This window comes from Schistocerca americana, chromosome 5 (genome assembly GCF_021461395.2).
Source record: "Schistocerca americana isolate TAMUIC-IGC-003095 chromosome 5, iqSchAmer2.1, whole genome shotgun sequence".
Classification (NCBI taxonomy): domain Eukaryota; kingdom Metazoa; phylum Arthropoda; class Insecta; order Orthoptera; family Acrididae; genus Schistocerca; species Schistocerca americana.
This window is the reverse complement of record NC_060123.1, coordinates 472,279,277-472,298,034: the sequence shown is the minus strand read 5'-3', so window position 1 is coordinate 472,298,034 and position 18,758 is coordinate 472,279,277. Positions and strand designations below refer to the sequence as shown.

At 39.2% G+C, this 18,758-nt stretch overlaps 1 protein-coding gene across 1 annotated transcript in view; it reads left to right on the top strand.

Moving 5' to 3' along the window:
• Positions 1-13,964, top strand: part of LOC124615382 (neuroguidin-A) — a 69,065-nt gene extending 55,101 nt beyond the window's left edge. The window contains exon 8 of the mRNA XM_047143205.1: positions 11,650-13,964. Coding sequence (XP_046999161.1) covers positions 11,650-11,675 — 26 coding nt within the window. The 3' untranslated portion in view covers positions 11,676-13,964. The remainder of the gene's footprint in view (positions 1-11,649) is intronic.
• Positions 13,965-18,758: the final 4,794 nt, after the last annotated feature.

The window sequence follows — 18,758 nt, the reverse complement described above, 5'->3', positions numbered from 1 at the left end:
AACTGTTTTTTGCTACTTTATAATTTGTAACTGTCAGGTTTCAATAAATCATAGGAAGCAAGAAACAGTGGAAGAAAGACCCACAATACCTTTCAGCTGACAGGTCAAAAACAGATGAAAGTGTTGGGGCCAGGATATATGGGGTGCAGCCTCAATGGGAGAGCATAATATCTCTAGGTATCTGTAGTATTCCAGGTAGAGATTTTTCACTATCAAAATATGCATGGAGGAGAATCTGGTAGGTATTACAAGGACTGTAGCAACTACATTCTTTCAGGCACCCCAAGCAGCTCTGAAATCTCTTATCGGCTCTAAGATCATGCAGGACAAATCTCTTGTGGGGTTAGGGGGATGCAACAGGGTAAATGTGCTACAAGGTCCTGTTCATGCAGAAATTAGTGGTGACAAACAAGCTGATAGGCTATACCGGGCAGGGGCAATGACTCCATTTGTTGGACCGAAACCTGTCTTAGCTAAAGCAGTGGTAAAATCTAAACTGCGTTGCTGGATCAGGGGGCAGCACATAGAAAACTGTATTAAAACCCAAAAAGAAAAGTGTATCAAATTTATTATGCTGAAACCATGTTTTGAGAGAAGTTCTGTTATCTTGGACTTGTACATGAGGCAGATTAAAGTCATGGTAGGTCTAATGAGTGGCAATGGGAACTTCAGGAAACACCTGCACCCAATGGAAATAGAGAAAGAACTCCCTGAGTGCAGACTGTGTGGTACAAGGGATTAAACCACTCTACATTCAATCTTCTAATGCAGAGCACTGGAGGCCGAAAGACACAAAATATTTGGGCCATTTATTCCAGAAAAGATTGTGATGAATGTAGATCTAGTATAGGAACTCTTACTACTCTTAAAGGTGCTAGTTAGGTTTTCTAGAATGGCAGGGAGAAATACTGCCTAGTTTTGGGGTGGGGCAACAAGGGGCTAAGGCTGCTGCTATTTTGTCTCCCTGGTTAAATCAAATCAACTGTCAGATTCCTTCTTTGTCTGCTATCTGTCCAAGGTCCATCACTGGCAGGGGAATATCTTTATTACGTTCAGATTACTGTTTCATTATTGCTCAACTACTTCACAAAGAATTGGTGTGAAATACATCATTGGCTAATACAGTGTTTCTATGCAATCCCAAATTCCACCATTCTATCTCTCACATTGAAACTCTTGCCCTCCAGCAACTAGAGCTGCATGCAAAACACCCCTAGTCTTGGACTAGCACTTTTCATGTACTCCTGCCTTGGACTGCCTCTGTTCACTACCTTTACAAGAGCCTCCAATCTTAACATCCTATATACCTTTCCCGACACCCGACTCACTTCAGACTTACAATCTCCTTCCTGGTCACCAGGACCTCACCCACAATTACTTCTCTTTTGAAGGCATAACCTACGAACCAACTCATGATACAGCAATAGGCACTAGCATTGCACCATCCTATGCCGATCTATTCACGAGCCATCTAGAGGATCCTCCTGACCCCCCCAGAGTCCCAAATAGCTCACCTGGTTCACATTCACTGATAACATCTTTGTGCTCTGGACCGAGGATGAGGACACCATATCCACATCTCCAGAACCTCAACACCGCCTCCTCCATTTGCTTCACCTGATCCTCCTCAACTCAACAAGCCACCATTCTCAATGTTGATATCCATCTCAAGGATGGCCTCCATCCATATCAACCAGCAGCAACACCGCCATTTCGACAGCTGTCACCCATTGTGTACCAAGAAGTCCCTTACAGCCTAGCCACCTGTGGCCATTGCATCTGTAGTGATAAGCAGTCCCTCCCAAAATACATCAGAGAGTCTCACTGAGGCCTTCACCGAAATTACCCTCTCAGCATTGTACAGAAACTGGTCTCCTGTGCCTTATCTATCCAGTCACCTGCCATCTCCCACATACCCACCATCAGGTCACAGAGGAGCATTCCCCTTGTAACTTGGTACTACCTGGGACTGGAGCTCATGAATCACATTCTCCGCCAGTGTTTCAACTACCTCTCATCATGCCCCGAAATGATTAATATCCGGCCCACTATCCTTCCCACCCCTCCCACCATAGTATTATGCCACCCACTGTATCTACACAATATACTTGTCCATCCCTACTTCTCTTCTGCTTCCAACCCCTTGCCTCATGGCTCATATACATGCAATAGACCTGAACGCAAGACCTGTCCCTTACATCCTCCCACCACCACCTACTGCAGTCCTGTCAAAATCATCAACTATCCCATCAAAGGCAGGGCTACCTGTAAAACCAGTCATGTGATCTACAAGCTAAGCTGCAACCACTGTGCTTCGTTCTACGTGGGCATGACGGTCAACCAGCTGTCTGTCAACGTGAATGGCCACCGACAAATTATGGCTAAGGCACAGCTGCACTACCTAGTTGGTGAGCATGCCGCCCAACATAATGTTCTTCATTTTAATGACTGCTTCTTGGCCTGTACGATCTGGGTCCTTCCTGCCAACACCAGCTGTTCTGAATTGCGCATGTGGGAACTCTCCCTGTGTTATATCCTACATTCCTGTAATCTCCTTATCCTCAATCTTCACTAGTCCCTGTCTTTCACCTACCTATCCCCGTCCCTGCTCCCACTCCAGCACTACACGGCCGTCCATTCCACCAACACACCCTACATTCTTTTTTCCCTTTCTCTAGTTTGTTCCTCCTCCATTCTCCTTCCCTTCCCTTCCTCCCTCTCACCTCCCAACTACACCTATCAGCCATGCCCTGTTACCATCATGTCCCTTCATACTTTCACAAGCACCACTACACCTTCCCTCCCCTCCCCCCCCCCCCTCACTCTGTTATCCCTCCCCCTCCCAACCCCAGTCTCCTTCTTACCCCCACACCTCTATTGTTACTCCCATGAGGTGCTGTTGCAGTCCACAGTCCAGCCTCGTGTACATGTAGTCTGTCTGTCTGTCTGTGTGTGTGTGTGTGTGTGTGTGTGTGTGTGTGTGTGTGTGTGTGTGTGTTCTAATTTAGCAAGAGGCCTCTTGGCTGAAAGCCTAAATGTACAGCACTTATTTCCATTCTGCCTGTCTGCGACTCAGTGTCTCCTCTATATGGTAAATAGCAGTCTATCCATTTCATAATATTCTCATTATTCCATCCTGTACTTCCCATTGTTTAATGTTCACAGATGTAGAAGCATGTGAAACATTGATGTATACGAGTCTGTCCTTAGCTATAACAACAGTATTATAATAAAGTAGAGTGCTGCTCACCTAATAACAAAATTAATAAAATCCAGAAAAAAGTGTGTGTGTGTGTGTGTGTGTGTGCGTGCGTGTGTGGCAAGTAAATAACATAAATAGCACATTCCAGAGAGAAGTTCTAAACTACTCTAAGGAACTCCTCCACAGAATAGGGGGTGTCTCCCGTAGTAAAACTTTTCAATTTAGATTTGAATATTTGTGATTTATTACTCCAATTTTTTTCAGTTCTTCTTTGTACCTACTGAAAATCAAAGTTTCTAAATGGTGCACACCTTTCTGTGTAGCGCTTAAGAATGACATCTGTGTTCATGTCAGTTATCTATCTAGTATTCACAGAATAAATACCACAGTTTCTTCTCAGTGAGTCAATACTGTCAACAACAAAACCTATGAGAGAATATATGTTTGGGATGGTGGAGTAAGAATACAAACACACCAAACTATGAGCTGTGTGAAGTTTGCAAATTGGCATTGCAGATCAGCCTGCCTGTCCTTTTCAGAGAGTTGTCTCATAACATTAACACCATATGCGGTAAAAGAGTGAAACTAAGCAAAGTATCAAGCCTTCATGTCTCATTGTCGAGAGAGTGTGGCAGCTATTCTTATAATGAAGGAAGTAGCAACCAATTTATGCACCAAGGTCTTGAATGTGATACTTCCAAGAAATGTGGTAATGCAAAGTCTTCATGGAGTATGAATAATTTAAGGAGTAAAGGCAACTGCTCACTGAATAGCAGCGTGTATGATTGACTTCACTGACTGTTTGACCAGGTCTGGACAGTAAAATTTCGTGTCTACAAAAGTTCAGTGCCTTGTTGCAGTTAAGTGTCAATCTGTTCTCTGAAAGTCATCTGATACCTACTACCATATTAGCTACATCATTTACATTATGTTCCACATGTTTCAATCTGCCAAGAGGTTTTTTCCCCCATCTATCATATTTAGTGGCATATCATTGATGTATATCAAGAAAAGCAATGGACCCAGAACAGAACCTTGTAGTACCCTCCCACTTCATGTGACTCAAGTCATATTCGTATGTCTTCCCTGTGGGTTGAAATAGGAGGACAACCATCTGCTTCCTACTGTGCAGGTATGAAGTGAACCACTGTTGAACTTTCGTCCTAATCCCATAATGTTCCAACTTGTGCCAAAAGTATTCCATTGTCCGCATCCTCAAATGCTTTTGTTAAATTGGAGAAAATACCTACTGTTCTCACAGTATCATTTTGCCACACTAACATCTAACACACAAAGGAATATACTGCATTTTCTGTGGATACTCCATTCCTGTATCTGACACCCTATTTTGTTAACCGAGGTGTGCCACTACTCTCTCATACATTACTTTGCCAAAAGCTTTTGAAAACACTATCAACAAAAGAAAATGACTGGTAAATATCTGAATTACCTCTTTCCCTCTTTTTACAAAGTGGTTTCACTGACCACATCTGAAAGACGTATTGCACTGGTGACTGGTTACAGAACTAATGTATGGTGCACTGATCTTCATTATCTTATTTGATATTGATGTACGGAAAGTTTTGGTTGAAAATTCTGAATTATTTTGGAATAAAGGAGATGACTCACCAAAAGGCGGATATTGATTCATTTTCATCTTTGCTAGTTTCCTTTTTCTACATGTGATAGTTGTCGTGAAATGTTGGATTTTGAGAGTTCTGTATATATATTTGTACCACTAAAATTTTGATTTAACTTGCTGACAATTGACTAGAAGTGATCATTAAATATTTAGCACAACTCTGGTGGATCACTAAGTTTCATTCTCAAGAGAGGTATAATACGCAGAATACCCACATTCTAACCTGATACCTTTAACACTAGACCATATTGTTTTAATTTTGTTCTGATAGCTTTCTATTCTTTTGGTGACATGCATTACTTTAGTACATCTGTTGATATGCTTCAGTACTTTGGAGTATTGTCTGTTGTGAAATTGAATAACTGGGCTCTGGCTGTCCTTCATATCTAAGAGATGTTGTAATGACCTTAGCCATCCAAACTAGTTCTTTATTAGTGCAGCATATCTGCATGCAAATTTTGTGGGGAAAGGGCTGTCAAAGAATTTGACAGAAATCCGAAAAAAGATATTATATTTATTTGCTCTGGTTGTCTGTGTCATGGTCATCTTGCCAAATTTGACCATTTAGATTGGCTTTAAATATCTAAATTTGTAAATGAATTCAGGTCTCCACATCTTTTGTTTTGTACCTGATTGCTTTCTGTATTACTTTCTGTGCTTCGTTTTCTGACAGGCCATTACTAATTTTTCCCATATTGTGCTCATCAACTAGAGAGCAATTAAGGAGTTTGAGTATGATCATGCTGCTACTTGTGTGAACTTTAGTTGGGAATTACATTGTCTGTGCCAGACTGTAAGATTTCTAGTGAGTCCTATAACATTCTTTTCTCTTGAGAATCATTCAGAAAGTTTATATTGAAAAATTAACTGGAATGCTACTCCATTGGGAAAATTCATGAAAATTTCAACAGTGTAGATAATTTGATGCCTCTCGAATGATGATTGGTGAGTGATTAGGGACTGTACTAGCAAGGTGCTTGTTTAGAATGTGTCCTTCAAAAGCTTGTGTACATCGCTTTTCCTTAGTACAGTATGGGAAGGCTGAGGTGCTACTCACTGCATAGAGGTAATGTTAAGTCACAGACAGACATAGTGAAAAGGAATGCTAGAAATATTCCGCTTTCAGACTACTTCCTTCATCAGATTCTCACAAGCCCAACCTCCCTCTCTCCCTCCCTGCCTCCCCCCTCCCCCCACTTTCTCTCTCTCTCTCTCTCTCTCTCTCTCTCTCTCTCTCTCTCTCTCTCTCTCTCTCTCTCTGCCATTGTCATCTCTAGACACTAAGGTCCGATTGCAAATGCACTTGTGGTGAGCAGCAAATCTAGTTGGAGTGGGTAGTGGGGGTATGGAAGAGGCATGGGTAGGGATGAGGGATGTAGTACTAGAGTAAGAGCAGGAAAGGGGATAGGTAGGTGGAAGACAGGGAGCAGCAAAGGTTGTTACCGGGGGCGGGGGTGGGGGGATATGTTGCAAAGTGAAGCACATTGTGTTGTTGGCTACCTCAGACACAGTTGCAATTGTGCTTTAGTACCTGGATACAGTAGTGACTGACTGTGCGTGTGTGTGTGTGTGTGTTTTCTGCTTCTGTGAAGGAGTTAACCCAAAAGCTGATTATTTCTAGCATTCCTTTTCAATGTGCCTGTCTATGCTCAGCACCTTCTCTCTGTGGTGAGTAGCGCTTTATTGTTTTCGTGGTTTTGTTACTCCATCCTGGCCCTCCAATGCTTGACTTTCCCTTTTTCCTACTTCAAATGTCTTGCTTTGTTAACAAACAAAACTTTTATGATTTGTTTGGGGAAAAAAATCAATCCTTAAATGCAGGACTGTATGTTTGAACTCATTTTTTTTTTAAATTAAGACAAATAATTGTTTTACACTGTGGCACAATTTAATGTGCAGAGCATTATTCAATATTCTAAGAATTATCAGAGTATCCAAGTTTTCCGTTTACTACACATTTTAATACAAAAATCTGCAAGCCACCAGCAATGTAACGAAAGTGCTCTACATGTACATCTATACTCTGCAAACCACTGTGCAGTGCATGGCAGAGGCTACATCCTATTGTACCAGTTATTAGGATTTTACCCATTCCATTCATGCATGGAGCATGGGAAGAATGATTGTTTGAATGCTTCTGTGTATTTTAACCGTATCCTCATTACCCCTATGTGAGCGATATGTAGGGGATTGTAGTATATTCCTAGAATCATAATTTAAAGCCATTTTTTGAAACTTTGTTAATAGACTTTATCCGGAAAGTTTACGTCTATCTTCAAGAGTCTTGAAAGTCAGTTTCTTCAGTATCTCTGTGACACTCTTCTAAGGATCAAGCACACATGTGCCCATTTGTGCTGCCCTTCTCGTGTACGTTCAGTATTCCCTGTTAGTCCTGTTTGGTACATGTCCCACACACTTCAGCAACATTCTAAAACCTGTCACATGAGTGATTTGTAAGCAGTCTCCTTTGTAAACTGATTGCATTTCCCCAATGTTCTACCAATAAATCGAAGTGTACCACTTGCTTTACCCGTGACTGAGCCTCTGTGATGATTTCATTTCATATCTGTACAAAGTGCTACACCTGGGTATTTTTACGAGTTGACTGATTCCCGCATTGACTCATTGGTGTTATAGTTATGAGATATTACATTTTTTTCATTTTGTGAAGTGCACAATTTTCCTCTTTTGAACACTTAAAGTAAGTTGCCAATCTTTGACCCACGGTAAAATCTTGTCAAGATATGACTGAAAAATTTTTATAGCTTCCTTCAGACAGTATTTCATTACAGATAAGCTTTGCTCCACTATTAATCTCCATTTTGTGACTCAGCATATTTACTGTATATGTGTGTGTGTGTGTGTGTGTGTGTGTGTGTGTGCAAGAATTCTTATGCCATTGTTCTATACAATCCGATCTCTTCCTCCTCCTCCTCCTCTCTCTCTCTCTCTCTCTCTCTCTCTCTCTCTCTCTCTCTCCCCCCCCCCCCCCTCTCCCTCTCCCCGCCCCTCCCCTCCCTCTCCCTCTCTCTGCCCCCCCTCTCCCTCCTCTCTCTCTTTTTCTCTTTATTTGTGTGTGTGTGTGTGTGTGTGTGTGTGTGTGTGTGTGTGTGTGTGTGTGTGTTTTTTAAGAGGGGAGCAGTTAGTTAAGTTTATAATACAGTGTTATCAGAAGATTGAGTTCAACTGTCTTAACTTCATCTTGGGAACTAAAGAACAAAATGGGAAGTGGCTTTAGTTAGGCATGAAATCTGGTGTCGGTGGCCCAACATGAAAGAAGTCATCAGCATGCGTGAATACACATTAATAGTGTCATCTTTTCACTCTTTTCCAGAATTGGACTTCCCTTTCTTCTATCCCCTTTCCTGAAACATTTTTAAATACAACCATAAACAAACAGATGTTTGTATTAAAGCTCTCTCATAACAAATTCCTAATTTGAGTTCATCAAATTTAACATTGTGCAAATTTTTCTCAACACATGTGTATTACAAGTGAAAGATTACAGCATTTAATGAGACAAAAAATAGAAATTATATTTAAAGTTATCAAATACTGTTCAGTGAGAAAAACTAAATGAAAACTTTGGAACAGACATTCAAGAGTCAGTTTGGTATAGTCCTTATGACTTTGTAGCTAGAAGGAACTCAGATTCAACTATGAGGTTCTGTATCTGGTTTATTAAATTTAATGGTGATAAATTAAGCTGGCCTGTAAGAATGACAGATATTTAAAAGAAACAATATTACCATCCCAAGAAGATCCTCAGAACACCATTAAAACAACAGTTATCACACAAGGTACGTCAATGGGCTTAATTATGGGAAATAGCGTGCAATTCCTTGTTCAACCATCCTGCACTTCAGGCAGGTGGCAATATGGTTCCTCAAATAACACAACAACCAATATTTTTTCTTATTGTTGCCCTGCAGAGCTATTGTTCCATCTCTAATGATATTTATGTGCTTGTTTCTAATCTTCTTTCCTTTTTCCAGTTGTTGTAACCAAACAAAATGGCAAGACATAAAATGTGCATAGTGGTGGCTCATAAGTTAAACTAACAGTAGTTTGAATGAAAATTTTTTTCTGTGGATTTTATGTTGCTGGTATTCTATGATGATTATTAATTAGAACATGCCTCTGTGGTGACACTCTGTCATGGAAATTTCTGTACGTTGTGACCTGAAATGCAGTGAACGTAGAAAACCTTCAGAGTAGGAAAAAAAAGCTCTAAGCAGTCAAACCATTGTAGTAAAGGGTAGTAAATCAGCAAAACTTTGTTCTACACAATACTTTGTGAAATGCTACTGACAGCAAAGAGTTAAGTAAATTGGGTGGCACACTAATTGAAACACAAATTTTCCACTATAACATAAGCAAAAAAAGCTTAAATTAGGAACTATGGAAGAAATGAAACATTTCTGTTGTGAAATGGAAAATACTTTAAATATAATGTCCATCTGGTTGTAATTTGACTGGTAGCTTTCTTTGCAAAGAAAACAGTGAAATCGTTTCATTTTAGTTGCTGGAGAAAATTCCATAGCCATTTGACAGATTTCTGACTCTCATATTTTCCCTAAAGTCACAAGTTCTTACTGTCTGCACGATTAACCATAAGAATATAAGACTATCCCCTTTCCAGATCCAAACAGTTGATATCGTTTAGATACAGACTGTATAAATGGTTTGGATATAAGAGGTCTGTCTAAAAAGCATCCGATCTTTGATTTTCCCATGCAAAATAGAGACTATAGCGCGGCCCACTGTAGACAGCAAAGGAAGAGACCTTTATGCGCATGTGTGAACTTTGTCCCTGTCTTCCAGCAAGTCAGTCGCTGCCTGTCGGTCACTGAGTCAGGGGCTACACAACGTGTTCATTGGATTACCGATTCTCTCAAGATGACTGAACATGCCGAGCAAAGATACTGCATCAAATTTTATCAAGAGCTTGGTGATTCTCAAAGTGAAACAATTCGTAAGATTCAGCAGGTGTTTGGAGAAGATGCAATGCGTGTAACACAAATTAAGGAGTGGTTCAACCTATTCAAAAATGGCGGCCCATCAGCGGAGAGTGACCAGCATTCTAGCAGGCCCCAAACTGCTCGGAGTGCAGCTGTTGTCAAGTGGGTGCAAACTTTGGTGATGGCAGATTGTCATTGCCCAAGAGGTTGGAGTGAGTAATTCTGCACATGCAATTTTGCGTGATGGTTTGAACATGCACCGAGTGGCTGCGAAATTCGTGCCCAAGTTGATGTCACCAGAACAAAAAGGCTCCATTTTGATGTTGCATAGGATCTTCTTAACACCACCAACACAGATCCTGGGTTCTGAACACCGTGATAACTGGAGATGAGTCGTGGGTGTACAGGTACAACCCAGAAACAAAAAGATAGTTGTCGCAATGGAAGCATCCCGAGTCTCCAAGGCCGAAGAGAGTGCGACAGGTGCAAAGCAAAGTCAAGGTGATACTGACTGTCTTCTTTGATGTCCGTGGAATTGTGCATCATGAATACACACCGGAAGGACAAACAGTGACAAAGGAGTATTATCAAGATGTTCTTCGTGACGCAGTTTGGCACAAAGGACCACATGTGGACGGCAAAAAGCTGGCAACTGCATCACGACACCACCCCCGCACATTCATCCCACTTGATCCAAATTTTCTTGGCCAAACATAGAATTAAACCCGTTCACCAACCTCCCTTCTCTTCAGACATGGCTCCTTGCAACTTCTGGTTGTTTCCAAAATTGAAGACACCACTGAAAGGATCCCGTTTTGAGAAGAGAGAATGCGGAACACGATGACGGAGCTGAACACCATTCCAAAAGAAGACTTCCAGAGGTGTTTACAGCAGTGGAATGATCGGTGGGCTAAGTGTGTGCAAGCACAAGGGGCCTAATTTGAAGGGGATTAGGGTCTCAACCCTGTCAGGTATTCGAAATATTTTTTCTGGCCAAAGGTCGGATACTTTTTGGACAGGCCTCGTATGTGATACATAGTTTGTTTAAATGGTAGTAGTTTCATAGGCATCCCTGATTGACACAGCTAATCAGATTGCTCCAGTTGTTATTTTCTGTCACGCCTTTCAGGCTTCTGCAGTAAAAAGAGGATGTTCTATTACAATAAACTATTAAGCATTAGTATTAGAGACTGAAGAAGTCAGTGAAAACACTACCTCTCATGTAGTGCAAATAGTCTGCTATTAACTTTGTGAGAGAGATTCATGCAAATCACTTTCATATGCCTTTGGAAAAACTGTAAAATGCCTTACTCCAGTCAGTGACACAAAGTGCAGTTGTAGGCTTAGTGTCCATGTTAATAAAAAGACGCTAATCACAATAGGCCTGCAAGCGAATAGTTTTCCATGAACAGCATGTTTCTGCCCTGGATGGAGACAGTTTATCATTAATCTTCCATTACCAATTTCAGTTACTGATTCCATCTGGAGAGCAACTTGGCTTACTCTGAGTATGCCATGCATACTGCAATTGAGTTTTGTATGTGCAACTAATGTTACAGTGTGTTTAGTGGGAGGGATGAGGAAATTATCAGGGGAGGAACATCATTTTTATAAAATATCATTACAGTGTGTTTAGTGGGAAGGATGAGGAAATTATTAGAGGAGGAACATCATTTTTATAAAATATCATTACAATGTGTTTAGTGGGAAGGATGAGGAAATTATCAGGGGAGGAACATAATATTTATAAAATTTCATGTAATAGGAGACACTGCAGTGTAAATGTACTACTGTGCTTTTTGTTTTGTAGGGATGTCATAATATAATTTTTATTTTTTTAACAGGTTTCAAGAAGCGGAAGTTTCACTGAATACATCGCTTCTGTGTGTTGAAGAAAACACACACTTGAAAAAAAGTGACGGAATTGGGTTAAATATGTAACTTAAGTTGGAGAAAATATGTGGAGTGGTCTCGATGAAGGTTTGCTGGGACCATAATTTTAAAAAGTCAGGGGGAGCAATTATAATTGATTTGTGAAACAACGTAAGCTGAAATGTTTAGAATCTTCATTATCAGACACAAGCTGATTTAACTGCCATTATATATCAAAAAGGACAGTAATACCCACCTGCCTTGAAAGCAAATTGCACAGTGATCTTGCAAGTATGATTTGTGTTTGTAGATATTTTATTGGAAGTGTTTGTTAACAAAAATGTTACTTTTTGTCCGCATGTAATACTTTGTTGTCGTATGTTACTGTTTGGCTATGCTTTGTTTGTCAATTGTTTGATGTTGATGTGTGTTTTTATAGTATTTCTTTGTTTTGCTATGTGAAACTGCAAAGTGTAAGTTGGCACAAAGTTCTCTTTTTTACACTGTTTTGAATGCAGTCATCCTGAATTGATAATTGCAAGTTCTGAGACCTTAATTTTCTGAAAGAAGCAGTAGCAAGTTACGATGTGAAAGCAGGGAGGAATGTGCAGATTTCTGCTGTAGCTATTTCATTCAATCTCCTTTTTGGTGCTGTATTCTACAGTTTGCCTTTTCTGTGGATGTTGCACATCTATATAACTTTCTGGAACCATATGCACTCACATAATTCTAATAATGCACATCTCATTTAATACCTGTTACATTAAAAGTTATTCCAAGTAGTTTTGAAAATAAAGCAGGATTGTAAAATTATTAGGATAGACTCTTGGAAGTAGCACTAGCTAATGTGATCAGTAGAATATTTTTGATAATTAGTATCTGTGACTGTAGAGGAATGTTTAAGTAATGGAAGAATTCTGTATTCCCATGCATGTATTTGTATGAGCCATCACTCAGTTTTCAAATTTGGTTCTTGTTGGCAGTGAACGTTGTATGTCAGTGATGTTGATGTATTATATAACGTTAATGATATTGATAATCAAAGGCGTCACTTACAGTGTTCTTTATTAATCTGTTGTAACAGTGGTCGACCACAGGTCCTGCTCACTACCTCATTACTCAGATCAATTTATATACTAATTATATTTACAAAAAAGGAGAGAAATTTATGCACAGAAATAAAACATAGTTTTGATTACATATGAATGTTGTGTGTCGTAGGTATATTTAGATGTCTTTTGTGTAATGATTGTTGGAAATAATTGACATAATATGAATTACATCATGGTGCTGAAATACGTAATTTGTGGGCATTATTAAGTGACATTAGGTTTAAACTATATTTAAGTAGATCTGATAAATTTTCACAATGAGCAAATGTGATAATTAAGATTCCTACATTAATAATTCAATGTATTACAGACTGCATCTGCTGTGATTACAAATGTACTGAAAAACACATTAATAATGAAATTACTCATTTACGTGCAGCCTTTATTTCTTAAGTGGCACAGAATAAGTCCTTATTGTAATATACATTTTGCACAACCGTGCTGCAGTTTGAAGTATGTGTGTGTATTTACAAAAGACAGTGTGCCAAATGGCCTGAAAACATAATGTTCAGTGGCAAGATGTTGTGTTTCTGATAGGTTGTCTATTGAAATTTTGTAGTTCAGATATTTGTGTATTCCTGTTGTTTATACATATTGTTAACTGGAAATACAGTATTTGATTTTCAGAAAAGAAAAATAATGTGCTGAGAACATATCGGTTCCAGAAAGCCATCCTGATTTGAGACATTGTTTTCATTTGTTTAGGATGTTAAATGTTGCTCATTTCTTCCATGTCAAAGTGTATATACTGTTGCATTCTTTGACACTGTTGTGGCAGCATCATCCACAGAACAATATTTTTGGTGACCATAGGGATGATGCTGTCCAGCACTTACTACGAGACTTACAGGTCCTAGAATAATGAGCTTAAACTGTATCTATTGTACTACAAGAATCAGTATCACAATAGGTAAAATTTGTATTATGAAATGCTCTGACAAAAGCATATTGTCATATTAAAAGTATAAGAATAATAATGCATTGGAAGGAAAGATAATTATTTAAGCTATACCATATCTTGTGAGATTATGTTACTGTTGTGAATATGAGCACAAAAGTCACAGAAATTGTTTCCTATAGCTCTAAGGAAGCCTTGTTTTTCTTTAATTTTGAAAAAGGTGAGACTTTTATGAAACAACTGACACACTTCAAATAAATTATTACATTTTATGATACTTGATCATTTGTGAATTACTCCATGCCCCTCCCCCCTTTTTCCCAAATTAATCTGCTTTTTAAGGTACAGATTATGAAGTGTCTACTTGACTAATCCCATATATGGGATAGTACAAAGGCTGTCAGCACACACTTCTAGCTTGTTTGTTATTCATCCTTGGCATCTGGTCAGGAATGGGGTAACGAGAAATTGACTTGAATACAAGACGTCATGATCGAGACGGCGCAACAGAAATCATGCCGATGATCTGCCTTGATAACTGCACCCATGGTAAGTACATATTTAAATCATTATTTCACTATAGTACAGAGTGTATACGACCCGGGACAACTGGGAGATCCGGGAGAAAACTGGGAAAAACCCGAGAATTTTTCGTTGTGTTAGTTTCCAATTAAATTTTTGTAATTTTGACTGGTAATAATCGATACTCTAACAAATGATATTACTGTATCGCGCTATTGCAGAATAATACTGCAACAATAAAACGTGAATGGGGGGGGGGGGGGGGGGGGGGGGAACGAAAATGAAACATTAATTGCAAAGGAAATGTGCCATATACAACAAAACACAGTGCTCATACAAGCATTTGCCAACAGCAAATTGTGTCAAAGGCTTTAGGAAGACTATACAATGCTTCATAACAACAAATTGCCTCCAATGAGCGTGCAGTCACAACTTTTTACATTAGATTCGTTTTAGCAGTTACGAGTGGGCTCATACGCATGCGCAATTGAGTGGTGTATGAGTAGTACCTTCTCCCACTTCTGGCTGCAGAAATGTGACTGTTGGCTGTGTAAACAGTCGCAGCAAACTGCTAGATGCAACCGGGAAAAATTTTACTGTTGTGCCCAAGCTGCCAGATTCACGCATGTGCAGCAGGCTCAGATCTATGAGGGAGAGAGAGAGGTCCCAAATTCATATTCTTGAAGAGGAAAAACCTTGTTTCACAAAGCGCCTAGCATCCAGCGCACGTTGGCCTATCGATTACTCATATGATTTTGAAATGCATCCCTGTAAGTTGATTTCTGAATGAATCGTAAGTTGATTTTTGAATGCGTGCATAGTGTACGTGATGAATCCTCATCGCATCTAGAAATAAACTTTCCTGCAGGCAAAAGGGGACCAGGCTATACGAGCTGAGTGGAGTAAAGCCGAACGAGTGAATGCCAATCGCTGTCTGTTCTGTTCTTGATTGGGTTTGCGAATGATTAGCGTTGTTATACTTACTAGGGAAATCCATAGATTCAGACTTCCAGAGTGGAAATAAATGACTAACAGGAATAACAGGTGAGAAAGATTATGTGTTATCTTCTCGGTGTATTCAGGAAAATGAAATTGTGTCATCAAATTTTTGACCAGATCGCTACACTAGTAAGGGCCAGTTGTACAGTCCCCGTCTAGCAGCCGCTTAAGTTCTATTCTGGAAGAAGCGTGAAAAATGGTTTGTATGAACATAACAACACCTAACCAGAGAATAATCAGAGATAACTAAACCTGTGATTCTGGCAGGGTTAGTGAAGTTAACCGGCGAATAAGTTTTGACAAAGGCTGGAATAGTTCCAGAATTAGTGATGACAAGATTGATTGTTAGAACGAGGAAGGAGAAGAAACGGGAACATCACACAAATTAGGGAAGAATATGATGGTTCCAAATTTATATAAAAATCTCATGCTACTACTTTTCGATCTCATGCTTGAGAAACAGGAGCGTATGAACGAAATGTGAAACTATTTTCTAACCTACTTGTAGTAGGCCTAATAGGCATTTTATGTTGGTCTTCATGAATTATATTCTGTCATGTTATAAAACCAAAACAGTCTCATTTATTTGGTGTGTGTTACAACTTCTGCAGTGTTATAAAGGCCTATTTTGTTTTATCTAGCAGACAGTGACAAAATAGACTTAATCAGATAGTGAAACCACACCAGTCTTGGGTACTATTTGTATTAATAACTTACACAGTATTAGACAACAATATTTAGATTTTTCATGTAGCAAAACGTTTGACGAACTTTGGTGAGGTAATAGATTCTTTCGCAGAAAGGAAAGCACGCCATGTAAAGCTGTAGCAAGATTAGAGAAAAAATAATGCTAGGTGCTAAGGATTGAAGATATGTGTACTGAAGAACCTTCAACATCGCAGCATGTCAGCAATCGTTGGTTGATATATTAACAAAATAAAAACCCACCCCAAATGCAAAAAAAAAAGCACCTAGTGTTAAGCGTTAATCCAGGTTTCGGTGTAGATAACTACACCTTCTTCAGAACAACAATAAAACCCACAAGTGCCTAAGAAGACCTTTGTCAATGATTAAAAGAACACCATAGCTATACATTTATAAAAGAAAGGAAAACACAAACAGTACATATGTACAAAGTCAAAACCACTACTTAACTTAATGGTGTACGCTCCAACTCATACCGGCCTATGTTCAATGGGCCATGACCCCCCATAAACTGCAGCCACAAACGGTCGCTCACTTACAAGCCTGACCCGCTATCTGTAGATAGGCCGGTGTGAGGTGGAGCGTACACCATTGGGGTATTAAGTTAAGTAGTGGTTTTGACTTTGTAAGTATGTTCTGTTTGTGTTTTCCTTTTCTTTTTTGTTTATAAATGTATAGCTATGATGTTCTTTTAATCATTGACAAAGGTCTTCTTAGGCACTTGTGGGTTTTATTGTTAAAGGTGTAGTTATCTACGCCGAAACCTGGGCGTTTTGCAATCGAGGCGGGTTTTTACTTTGTTAATATGTGTGTGCTGTCTTGTTTGTCTCATCTTTACTGGTTTTATGTATCCTATATTTAATTTTATCTCACCCAAAACAAAGTTATTAGATAACAGGCAATAAAGAATGCAAATTTTCTGAAGAGTTCTTGTTCTCCTGATTACAAATAATCCCATCCAGTATTAATTGCGAGGTTTTTTTTTTTTTTAAAAAAAAAAAGAGGGGCAGGATGTCAAACGGGGTGACTGGGAGCAGTAGAGGGTCCACAGGACATTTTAATTTCCACTGTCCTGAATATAGTTTGATAGCATCCAGTACAAAATATACAGATTACAATTCCGCAGAGCGAAATACAGTGCCGTGCGATAGAAGAATGCTGTGTGAAGAGGGGTGGCACAGCACTCTGGCACACTTAAGACCAAATAACATTTCTTACATTTCCTCGAACATATATGTTTTATGTATCAGACTCTTCAGAAAGATGTGCATACAAAATTATCACATTTTTGAAAATTCAATTTTTTAAAATTTTTGACTTCGTATCTCATACGCTCGAGGGAGAGGGGGGGCGGGCGCCATTATCGTAGAACTGGGGCTGATGCGCAGAGCAGTCTGAGTTGTAGTGGGGAATTGTGTAGTCTCCACGTGACCCGTGTTTACACTTTAGTAAGTTTGCTGTTTCCTCTTCATTTACTGCTCTCACATCAAATGAAAACAAAATGGATTTCTGTGGCTGGGAGCTATCAAGTGAATTAAAAGATATTCACATAATCACAGAAGGCTACAATATGTTATTAGTTTCAAATTTTATTTTATTTCCACTATTCTGACGTTTATGCATTAATCGCCTTGTAGAACAATGAAGTTATTTTTGTCGGTTTACTAAAGAAATTTGGTTTTTATTAATCTTTTACACTGAGGCAGTCAATGTGTTTGAAACAAAGTATTTAGTTCCTCACTGCAGCTCGCTGCATTTCAAGTGCACGTTTTCATCTTCTAGCACGTATGGCATTATGCCATAATATAGAATCAAAAATTAGTTAATACAGTACTGGTACTCCAAGAAAATTAACATCCCGGAACCCACACTGAAAAGCTTAATATCAGGTCGAGGCCTACTTCATTGGGAATCTGGACCTACGAATGTGCTCTTTAAGTATGCACTTTAAATGTGCCATTTTAGTATGATTCACGGAATTCCGATGCTCTTGGAGTATCCTCTTATGTCTCTTTTCTTTTAAGACATAATGTAAGATCTTTGGATGTTTTACGCGTGTTAACATACGGGCTTCCTGCGTCACAGTAGTTGCCAAAACGTGGCAGCGCCTGTCATCTAGCGCTCTCTGACAACTACTGAAACGAATCTATTTCTAACAGGTCACGGGAAAATATTGCGAATGGTGGTTTGAAAAGCGTTACTTTCAAAGTAAATTTCCCTTTACGCAAGTTGAACTATGTGCAACAATGTATGATGAACTTAATTACAGAGCGTTTGATGACAAGTCATTTAGAAATATTTTTTGCCCAGACATTCATGTCGTTACCATGAGCAAATTGATGCAGTGCTACGGGAAGCTATCTCTCTTCTGCGGCAGCTAATTTATTTGTGGAAAACTTTGAGGACAAGTCACTGGACTCGGTTAAAAATTTTACTGGCACATTTGTGTGATATATCTTAAAATGTAACACGCGCAAAAAAATCAATATTACATGTGAAAGCTTAACTTCCCTTGCAGCTTATTAACCTTAGAGACCAATATTATATCTTTGCTTTTCTTGTAGCAACACAACATATATTAATTAAAAACATTATCTTTCCAGTTTGTGTATCCACGCTACTTAACAGTGACGTTGTTATTAGCTGACGGCATCACATGCCCTGTGGTCTGAATATCCACTGTCATCAGGAGGTGGGATCACGTGACATGAGCTATGACTGGCTCACAAAATCACATCGCAATCTCGATTACAATGGTTCAGAAAGTAACGTGCGGTGTTTGGTGGAATTCGAATTTATATTTTCGTAATACAAAAATATGCAGCGTACATGTTGCTGCACATCA